Here is an 11,184-nt window from a genome sequence, read left to right on the forward strand (position 1 = left end):
TTGAAAGGCACTAAAGTCCCAGTTTTAATGTCAGTCCTCATTTTTTTTCTTGACACATGCATACACAACTAGCAAAGACACCTGTTGTTACACACTTCAAAAGCTACAATACACAAAGCTTTCAATTGACTTGTTAGTTGAGCTTTTAAAGGCAACACCACTTACATGTCTGCTTTCATGTGTAGGACACCAAAATGTGTGCAACAAGGTGAGAAGTTGAAGTAACACAGACGGTTGATTCAATACACTGAACATTTGTACGGACGTAAAGCTACTATAACTTACTTCATGTGGACAGCAGGCTTTCAGTTTGCTCTGCTGAGTGCAGGTATCTTAAATATGTTTAAGATTAAATACACCATATTGCTGCTATTTAAATACATAACGTGTCTTTTAAGTTAGAATCACCATTCAGTGGAATTATGTATAATCACAAGACAACCATCAATTGGATTTTCTTCACGTCTGCTAAAGAATGGTAAAAAAAAGTCTCTTTTTAAATAATAGTGATAGTAGTACATTCAAACAATAGCATAATAGTTCCTCAGCATTATTGTTGTGGTTTTAAATAGCTTGTGATGTAGGGGTGCTTGTAAAGGGGACAGTCTGTCATTATATTAACGTTCATACTGTAAAATCAGATGCACCCTACTTCTTGGTTTAAATACTGCAGAAACAACACTGTCACAAAGTTTAGATGCCGTGCTAGTGCCATTGTCATATTGCTTAATGCTGTTGATCATCAGGAAGTCCATCAGGGAGTTACAGGATTCTGCTCCAGAGCTGAAGAATTGTGTGTCCACGACTGCCTACTCTGAATGTTTACCCTTTCGGCTGCTAAAGACATGTGCGTCGTGTGTGTGTGTGTGTGTGTGTGTGTGTGTGTGTGTGTGTGTGTGTGTGTGTGTGTGTGTGTGTGTGTGTGTGTGTGATGAGTGGCAAACACTGGGATATAGAATAGACACCATCTGATGTTAAAGCGCTGGCTTCTTGTGAGAGAACAAGTAGCCTGTCGTTTGGTGGTGTAAACAGCTGCATCATCACTAAATGGGAAAAGGTGAAAAGTAATTCCTGGCAGTTTACCTGTGTTGACCATATTTCTGCTCCCACTGCCTTATTGTCTAACTATTTATCCTGTTGTGTGGCAGATTATGTCTATTTCTCACACTCTTTTTCTTTCTCTTTCTATGTCTGACCGTTTTTTTCTTGCTCCTGATGATGAAGATTCAGCTGCTATATCCATTCCCTTATCTCCCTCCTCTCCACTCATCCTCCTTACGCTACACATTACATTTGTCTCTATCAGTCTCCACGTCTGTTTGCAGTTAGCTGGCTTCTACAATCTCTTCTTCCCACCATCTGCCTTTTCATGCTTCTGTCTTTCTTCTATTCCCTCGATGCTCTTCCGTCCACGTCTGGCTTTCTCTGGGTGAGTTCTTCAGCCCACTACCGGCAGCCGCAGCCCTCCACCACCATGTCCTGGTAATTCTTCAGCACCACTCGGTCTTGAGGGTCCAGGTAGAGCAGGGCGATGGGGCTGAGGGAGGTGGGGATGCAGCAGGCCGGGGGCACTGCTCCATTCACAGAGTTTACCAGAGTTTGCACCATGGCGTGGCTAGAGGAGTTCATGTGGTCGGCCAGAGGAAAGCGACACACTCCCACGCAGAAGAAGGCATTGTAGCCGCTGGGTGCAATGATCCAATTTTGCCAGCCCACGTCTTTGAAATCTACATATAGAGGATGACGGCGGCATCTGTTGCGAGAAAGGCGTTTCAGTTTCGCAGCATGACCACCATTTCTTTTCACCCTTCCACTATCGCTCCAACTGGCCCCTCCTTTATCACCCCCCCAGCCCGGCACTCTATACCCTGTTTTTTTGGCCCTGCCAGAGGCTTGGTCTCTATTGCGGCCCTTGGTGCTGCTCCTGGCCCTCTCTTTTGTCCCTTTTCTTCCTCTCATCCTCTGGCCTCCACTGGGGGTCCTCCTGCCATGTTTGACTAAGGGCTCCCCACGCCCGTCATGACTATAAGTCACCAAGAGGGGTCTCTCCTGGGCCCAGCTGTGCTCGTCTTGACCCACAGACCTGCATACCCTCAGGTGTCCCTGCTTGTGTTTCTCTGCTTCCTTCTCACCTGCTGAAGAGAAGAGGCGCTGGTCAGGGAGCGAGGCGGTGCTGTTCTCAGGTCTGACCTCCAGGAGGAAGCCCAGACTGCCGGTCCCAGCAAGGGCCTTATGGAGGAGCTCTGCACTTAGGCTAAAGGCCTCCCAGAAACCACTTGCTTTATGACTGTGGAGGCCCGTGGTGAGTAACCTTGTTTCCAGCAGGGTGGGCTCAGGGTCCTTATGGTGCTCAGTGAGGTAAAGGTTTAGTCTGTGGGCCCCAGGACCCAGGGAGGCTCTGTAACTGCGGAGGAGCCGAAGCTCAGCGGAGAGCACCCTCTCATCCTGAGGGATGGAGGAAACATTGAAGGAGATGTGCACCCTCTTATGATCCACTGCTATGGGATTGTCACCAAGGGGCTCTAAGAGAAAGATGAAGAGAGACAAGGGGATACGGTAGTTTAAACTTACTTGGGTTTATATACAGTACACTCAACAAGACACAAACAGACGCTGGCTACAGTAGTAGCCAGCAGTAGATTTGTCATTTGCCAGATCCTGAATCCGAATGATCTCAAAAGCAGGGAAATTACCAAACTAGGTACCAATATCAGCAAGTAAAGGTAGAAAGCTAGCTCACATTGATACTGTAGGTTCCAGTTTTTACCCTTTGCTATAGATATTGAGTAAATTGTACTTTTGTGAATTGTAAATTATATTTATTGTATCTGAATCTAGGCTGGATTATGAACAATAAATTGAATACAGAATTACATTTTCTTGTCAAGTAATCTTTCATTTTAGGCTCTTAATCTGTCAACCATGCAGTCCTACACAAGTAAGCATTATGTGATTCAACATCTGCTGCAGGGACCCTGTGTCAAGTTTTAAGAGCTTTATCACGTTTATAGTTTATTAACCGGATGTAATGCGTATTCCTAATAAAGTTGTGTTTAATCAAATTAAACCATTGACAAACAAATAATAAGTATTATTCCAGAAGCAGATGTACTGGAATTAGTTGGAACTGGTTACTGACACAAGCGGTAGGTTGGGGATCAGCGGGGGCCCAACAGACAAATGTTTGCCCTGTGGCCCCCTAACAGGTTAATCAGGTTGATCAGATTTGCAGTGCAGAGTCCAGAACACACTTCCCCTCAGTGTATCTAACTATGCTCTCACACATGTTTTGAAAGAAGACTTTTTTTTCTTATCTAAGAGTGCACAGATGGATCTTACTTAGTGTTTAGATTGTTAAGTGGTGAGTCACAACAAACATCTGCTACTGTCATAAATCTTTATACCTCACCTGTGGTTAATAAGAGAATTCCACAGAATACATGAACAGCTATACTGAACAACAAAAAGTTCAAAGGCCAAATAATTACAAATCACAACTTGAAGTGTATTGCAATAAAAAAGGTTGACAGCATGGCATCATGATGTGGCAGTGAGCTTACCAGTGTGGTGAAAGCTGCGTACGGTGTTAGCCTGCTGGATGTGCTGGCTGGGGAAGCTAAACGAAGGGTCCTCCACTAGATGATACTGCTGCTGGTGGAAGCGGTAAAGATCCAGGAGGTACCCAGGCACTGGCACTTCCCATCGAGGGTTGGGTTGCGACTGCAGGCCCAGACGGCTCAGGAGGAGATTCTGGATGGTCTGAGCCAGACTGGGCTCCAGGAGGAGGGGACCAGCCGATGGTGGCGACAAGGAGGAAGGCACCCTGCCATGGTCGATCTTGCTGGTGTCTCCACCCTGGCGACCAGACGAGGCTTGAGGTAGCAGCAGGACCATAAGGAGCAGGAGGTTAGCAGGGAACATGGTGGACCTGGAGGGAGATGATGGGAGGACAGGTGTGGTGAAGAAAAGAAAACAGGAAGTGGTGAATAGAAGTTAAAAAAAAAGCAATCAAACGTCATTAGAGACATTTGTGAGGGCAGGTTGCATTTCTCGTTCTTTTTAAATTTAGGTGCTTTGGATTTTCAAGTTCAAGCACAATATGAAATTTGCAAAAGAGACGGCTCCTCCAAGATGCTCCAGGACTCTATATATCATGCTTATGTCTTTTCCTTCCTGGACACACTAGTTTCTCATTAGTCTTCAGCCTTCATGTGGCATATGTTCAAGAAATTTACTGTGTACATATCCATATGAAGTTGTTTGCTAGTTATTCCTGGCTGTAGAAAAAGTGGCACTTTGTTTTTTCTCTGTTAATTCATGGCGAGTCTCTTACCCCCAAAGGCCATGTGTCTCTTAGGACACCCAAGCAGAAGTAATTAAACAGTCTCTATCTGTAATTTAACCATGGTGCGTGTTTGTGTGAAAGAGATCACAGTGCTGTAAATGAAAGACGTCTAGCATTTATCAAAGGTTGTTGACTCTAGTGACATGCAAAAGAGTTGTAGAGGTGGCCACAATGACAGATAACGAGATTTTATTTCTTCTCCATTCCTTTTCAAATCACTAGAGAATATTAAAGCATTCAGTAGCTTTCTATCATGTTGTCTGCATGAGTGAAGAAGACAAAAACCTTTTCATTTAAAGGCCTAATGCAATTGACCCTTAAAGGTCCCATGACGTGGTGGTTTTTGGATGCTTTTATATAGGCCTTGATGGTCCCCCTAATACTGTATCTTAAGTCTCTTTCCCAAAATTCAGCCTTGGGGCAGAATTACAGCCAGGCTGAGGGAACGCATATTAATGTTATATTAATAAAAAACCTCATAAAGTGAATTGTTCATGCTATGGGGACCTTTAAATTACAGGTATATGTACAGCATATAAACAAACCTATCACAAATTCTCAGAAAACATCAGATATCAGGGTTGAATCCTGCATTTTGATTTTGCTGGGAATACCCTTTTGTTTACATTTGGATCAACTATATGTTGAAAAGTGTTACACTGCAGCACTCATTGACATTGGACTTCTGCAGGCCAAGAGGATACATGTTCTTCTAGAAGAATATTGACAACCTTGACATTTATGTATATTGTCGAAGGGAAAAAGGGGAGCTTTGTCAGTATAAAGAGTTAATGCAAAGTCACAAATTTGAATGATTTGAACTAAGAGCTGTGCATCAGTATGCTCCCTTTTGGAGTTTGTGTAAACTATGTTCAAAAGCTAGTATTAAATCCTAATTTAAATTCCCCCAATGTGTGCAAATGTGTCTGCTACATAATTGCATCTACTGTAGTGTGTGCAATGCCTTGTTTCACAGCCAAAATCTGCAGAAAAAGAGAAAAATTAAAACTAAGGAGTGACAATAGATGTACGATCTAGTTTCATTAGTGTTTTGTGCAGAACCACAGATTACAAATGATGATAATGGCCTGTTATTGAAAAAGCTAAAATACAGTTTAGCTGTGCATACAGTGATAATGCCATGCTGCCGGCAAACCATCCCTACTCAAGTAACCACTGTGTTTTTAATGAAGATATGCTCAGATATGCAATGTTTCTGGTTTGCACCTGGTCTTGAACCTCTATTGGCTAAAAAATCCCTTCTATGGGTTCTAAGTGTCTTTTGAGCTTTCCCCATCTGTAGTGCTGTGTTATGAATGTGTGTGAATGAATATGAATAAGTTCAAATTACTGAACCAGAATTCTGACCAAAATCCCAGAGATGCTGCAACAGTGCCCCTTTAGCTAAAGTTGACTGTGTTGAGTGACTAAAGCCTCTTTCAGCTGAGTGACTATAACTATTCTCAGTGCGGGAACAGGACCACAGACAGGGGGGTCACGCAATTACCACTGTGACCTAGCTAACGCCCTGCACCTCTGTAGTACAGGTGTTAATAATAACTGAGCCACTAATTAGAAACCAGCAAGTCAACGGCCCGTTTGACCTGAAGAGGTCGGGGTGAGGTGTAAAAAGGCTAGAGCAAAGGAGACAAAGACAATAAACTCTGCAAATTAACTGCAAATTAATTTAAGTGTGACATAATAGAGTAAAATAGAAGTGAATCTTGTACCCATTGTTGCCCTGGTTGCCTGGACAAGTATAAAAGATCCTTTTTCAAAAGAAAGTGCACGTGTCTATCACTTACTCCAAGAACTCTAAGTTTATAGTTATCTCTTTCCTTGTCCGAGCTCCCACTTATCTCTCTCCCCTTTCTCCTTATCTCATCTCTTTAAGGGACAGAGAATTGATTAAGGCCTCTACAGCGAGATAACAGAGGTGTTTATGGCTCAGCGAACACGTAATGACACTGTAATGGCTGCTAATCTTACCATACTGTCAGAAAAAGGGTTAAAAGGAGGTCACAGGTGTGAAGGTGTGTATATTTTTATGCATTGTGTGTTGTTCACGTGGTGCACGGTTCAAAGGACAGGCCTGGGAAAATAAGCCACCTCCAAGCGTGGGATTGTTGCAGGCTATCTATTAAACTCTTGCAGCCCCACCCAGGGCTGTTTTACCTGAGGCAACAAAGCAGAGGACAATTATAGATTAGACACTCTGCTGGACAACCTCTCCCATATACTGTGGAGGCTTGTAAAGCAGATTAAGGACAACAAAAGTACCTCTCTCCTGTACTTTTCTCACCTAGAAAACCACCCAAGTGACTCTGAGGTTCAAAGGTTCAGTCGTCACACAACAGGGTGTGGTATACACCGGTACACACAGCCTCTCTGGTTTCCCTGGGTGTCTGTGTTATGACTGGTTCTATCTAATTTAAACCGTGCAAAGAGGATCCAGGCCTAATTTAGCATCTTTATGTGTCATGTGCATCCTGATGTCGACTCATTCCAGTAAGCCGGAAAAACTGACATTTTAATGATTACACCCCGCCAATTCCTGCCTTTATATCTGACTATCCCTGCCTTACTGTATGCGTTTTATTCTTTCTCTCTCAAGCAGGAACGTGGACTAATCAAATGTTCTTGGGGGACGACAGAGGAGAGCTGTATGATAAATGGGTCCATGATAAGGTGATATGAAGGGTTGGGGCCTCAGCAGCAGCGTTTGTGCTTCTTCTCCCTGTGTGCATGCATGCAGCTCAGCCTATTAGACATATTACATGTGACCTGACCCCCCCAGCAGACAGCGGCATGACCCTGGCGCGCGGCAGACAAGTGTTGTCGCCGGCCTGCCCCGTGTCTTTCTGAACTCGCTGATTAAAACCTCTGACCTCCGACGTCCGTTTCTAGCTTCTGCTTTTGTCGTGTTTCTATCTCACTGCCTCTCTTTTTATCTGTTCATTTCAAACCCTGTTCCCTTTCCTCTTCCTCCTTCCTCTTTGCATTCCTTAAACTTTGTCCTTTTGCTTTGTGCTCTATGCTGTCATGTGATATGTAACTGCTTTTCTCTTGTCTGTTTCCCCCTTCCTCTTTCTTGATTCATCCATCAATTTCCTTTTCCTGACTTTCTCTTGTTCTTTCTTGTTAACAATATCTGTTTTTGTACTTCTCTCCATCACATTCCCATTCCCTCCCTCTCTCCCTTTCCTCCTCTCCCATTAATGTTGCTTTTTTCTTCTAGGCCCTAAATGAATGGTGTTTTTGCGGAAGAGTGCGTCGGACTGTTGCCGGGCCAGAGGGCCAGTGTGTCACCGCAGCCGGCTGATTTATCCACCGCCGCTGTCTTCATGTTACGCCTGGTCCCTCAACTTTCCCTTCCTGTTGTTCTTCCCGTGTTTCTTTTCCCAAATTCCTCCTCTCATTCTCCCTGATCCCCCACCTTCCAGTTCTCATTTTTCTATGCTGCCGTCTCATTCTTTCAGAACATGATACTTGCAGCGTGCATGCCACAGGGTTAATTTTCTCTCTCTGAGCTTACTTTAATACTCAAAAATATGTCATGTCAGACAGCCTCATGAGCCCAAATGTGATGTAGAAAGTACATATGCACACCTGAGAACACTTCTGAGGTTACATCTGTATTCACTGTTGCTCTTTTTCCACTTGCAACTGTGCCATATAAACTGAGCATGCACGCCATAGTCTATATAATTAACTGTGAGGTTATGACTGCACAATACATTATGCTTAACAAGTCATTAATGCACGACTTTGAGCTGTGGAGTTAATATATAATGGGAGGGGGAGGGGGGGGGTCCAAAACAGTTGCTATAGTAAAGTTGTAGTTCAGCTCTCTGAGGCGTAACAGATGAAATCATTAGAACAGTATTCCAGGTAGGCTGCTGTGTGGTTTTATTGGACTCTATTAGAACGGCTCTCTAATTCATCCCAGCTGGACCGATTAGCTGGCTAATGACCCAAACGTCAAACACACACGTGTCCATGCTAAGAACAATACAGGGTTTAAACACATGCTAACTGCCAGGCAGAGTGAGCACTAACACGTATGCAGAAACACATGCCAAGATGTAGAACTGCGGAGGACCTGGGTTGTAAATATGTGAAAATGGTTGAAAATAGATTTAGACAAACACACACACAGAGACACACACAGACACACACACACACACACACACACACACACACACACACACACACACACACACACACACACACACACACACACACACACACACACACACACACACACACACACATTCACACACACTGGTTCGGTTTAGCAAACATTCAGGAATGGATTAGACCCGGTGCTTCCCTGCTTCTACAACATAACTGACTAATCAGGTATCACATCTACACACACTCGCTTTGTTATGGCTTTAGTCTCATTTGTGTAAGCTTGAGCAGAGCAACAGGTTGCCTTGTATTTAGAACTTTCATCCTCATGCTCCTCTTTTTCCTCTTCCTTTTGTCCCGGCCTGGGATGCACAGAGGTCTTGGTGTCACATGTGCACTGTGGTTAACAGGAGGCCCCGCTGAGGCACAACACTGCACAAGCATCAATGGAAACACTGACATATCTAACCCGTGACTGCTGAAAGCTCAGAGACCGCTCTCGTCGTTTGTCTGACAGCTATGCCGATGTGAAATACAGAACAAAAACACACCTCTGCTTTTCACATTAAAGCTGTTGAGCGTTAACACTGAGGGCCAATTCATACTGTGTATGTTGCAGCGCTGGTGAGTTACGTTATGCTCTTTGAACTAATAATGGGTGCATTATTCTTGGACAAGTTGCTCACCGGACAAGATTTTGATTGAGCAACACGGTGTGCCAGCGGTGTATGCATGTGCATGTGCATGTGCGTGTGTGTGTGTGTGTGTGTGTGTGTGTGTGTTGTTCCCCAGAGTGACTAATGGTTTCAGCAGTACAGTTCCTGTGGCCTGTGGCTTGACAGACAGACAGTTGTGCATGTGTGTGTGTGTGTGTGTGTGTGTGTGTGTGTGTGTGTGTATGTGAATGTGTGTGTGTATGTGTGTATATGTGTGTGTGTAAATATGTGTATGTGTGTTTGTGTGTGTGTGTGTGAAAGAGATGAAGTACTCACGTCCAGGTGTGGTGGGATGTATGCAGAGTCCATGGTTTATCCTTGAGCTCCAGTGTTACGATCCCTCGGCTCTCGCTCCCGCTCCTTTGGACAGAATGGGCAAAGTGGACTATTTACCTCTTCTCTTTTTTTTTACCTCTCTCAAGGTAACCTGTGTCTGTCTCTTCTATGTCTCCTATGTACATGGGCTGTAGGTAATGCTGCTATCTCCATGTTTTTCTCCCCTCTCTGCTCCCTCACTCAGCTTCTCATCCTGTTGTCAGTGTCAGATAAGCAAACTCTTAAAAACATCCACCGGCTTCCCCTCTGCCTGCCTGACCTCTGCAAGTAGGCAACTCCCTTTCTCTGTTGCCTGCACTGGAATTTTAAAACACACTAGTGTTGCCGCAGTGCATATGGAAGCTGCAGGAGGAAAATTAGTTGTGTCTGTCTGTCTGCACTGTATCACCGGCAACAACTCTCTCTAGTTCCTAAACCTCCTTACTATGTCTCTCTCCCTTCCTCTCCACTCTGTTCCTCCCTTTTGTATCTCCTCCCCTTTTCCTCTCTCTCTTTCTCCCTCTCCCTCTCCCACACACACACACACACACACACACACACACACACACACACACACACACACACACACACACACACACACCAGCTGGTAAACTCAGTTTAACTCTAATTGACTAGCCTGGCCACTAAGATCCTCCCAAATAGTGATGTCACTAAGACCGGCCCCAGTACATTTACAGGCTGTTATCTCTCTCTCTCTCTCTCTCTCTCTCTCTCTCTCTCTCTCTCTCTCTCTCTCTCTCACACATACACACATATGCAAACAAGCAAATAAACATAAGTAGAAACATTCTCACGCACACACACAATCGTGCTAAAACCAAACCAAACACATTCAAACAGACAAGAATAGACTCAAACACACATGCACACATACTGTACATACGACCTGTTCCAAATAACCCTGAGGTCAGCATACAGAAGCAGACTGATTATTTTCCACAATTTCTCCTTTAACAAACTCACCTGCTGCTTTTCGTTGGCACCATTTTACGTTTCGGCCAACATGCTTGCAGGCTATCGCTCCGACATAAATACGAGGCCCCATGGCACTGAATGAGAGCACACGGAGTCAGTTACAAGAGAAAGGTATGAATGGATGACTCATAACAGCTGTCATGAAGTCACCACAGTTGAGTTTTGTGATTGGATGGAAGTAAGCGTTGAGGTAAAAAAAAAGAAAAAGCTGTACTTCTCCACTACGGGTTGAAGCAAGGTGCATCCGTCCTTCCAGCGCAGAGTGGGTGGCGAGGGTAAATTTGTATTCATGGGGTGGGCCCATGAGAAAACGTCTCTTTAGAATGCATCGTCTCACATATTAGATCTCATCTGGAGAATCACTTGCCCACGTCCCTCTGCTCCTCCTCCCTGTCCCCTCCACTTGCTCTTCCCGTCCACTGTCGTACAAACACACACAAAAAAACTAATCCACAGACCTCATTCATCCCTGAGGCTGAGTAATTGTCCCAATGCAGAGCAACTTCACATACACACACACACACACACACACACACACACACACACACACACACACACACACACACACACACACACACACACACACACACACACACACACACACACACACACACAGACACGCACAAACACACACAGTACATTTTCACAGCTGAATCCAAACTGAACTGAAACAGCTAA

General features: G+C 44.4%; 1 protein-coding gene across 1 annotated transcript; it reads right to left on the reverse strand.

The window, feature by feature from the left end:
* Positions 1–289: 289 nt before the first annotated feature.
* On the reverse strand, positions 290–10,568 carry bmp16 (bone morphogenetic protein 16). The gene is made up of 4 exons (XM_028573492.1): positions 10,495–10,568; positions 9,472–9,555; positions 3,561–3,928; positions 290–2,522 (listed from the first exon to the last, which is right to left on the reverse strand). The coding sequence occupies exons 1-4, from the start codon at positions 10,515–10,517 to the stop codon at positions 1,447–1,449; spliced, it is 1,551 nt and encodes a 516-aa protein (XP_028429293.1). The 5' UTR covers positions 10,518–10,568; the 3' UTR covers positions 290–1,446.
* Between the last annotated feature and the right edge of the window lie 616 nt (positions 10,569–11,184).

Source organism: Perca flavescens, chromosome 3 (genome assembly GCF_004354835.1).
Source record: "Perca flavescens isolate YP-PL-M2 chromosome 3, PFLA_1.0, whole genome shotgun sequence".
Lineage (NCBI taxonomy): Eukaryota > Metazoa > Chordata > Actinopteri > Perciformes > Percidae > Perca > Perca flavescens.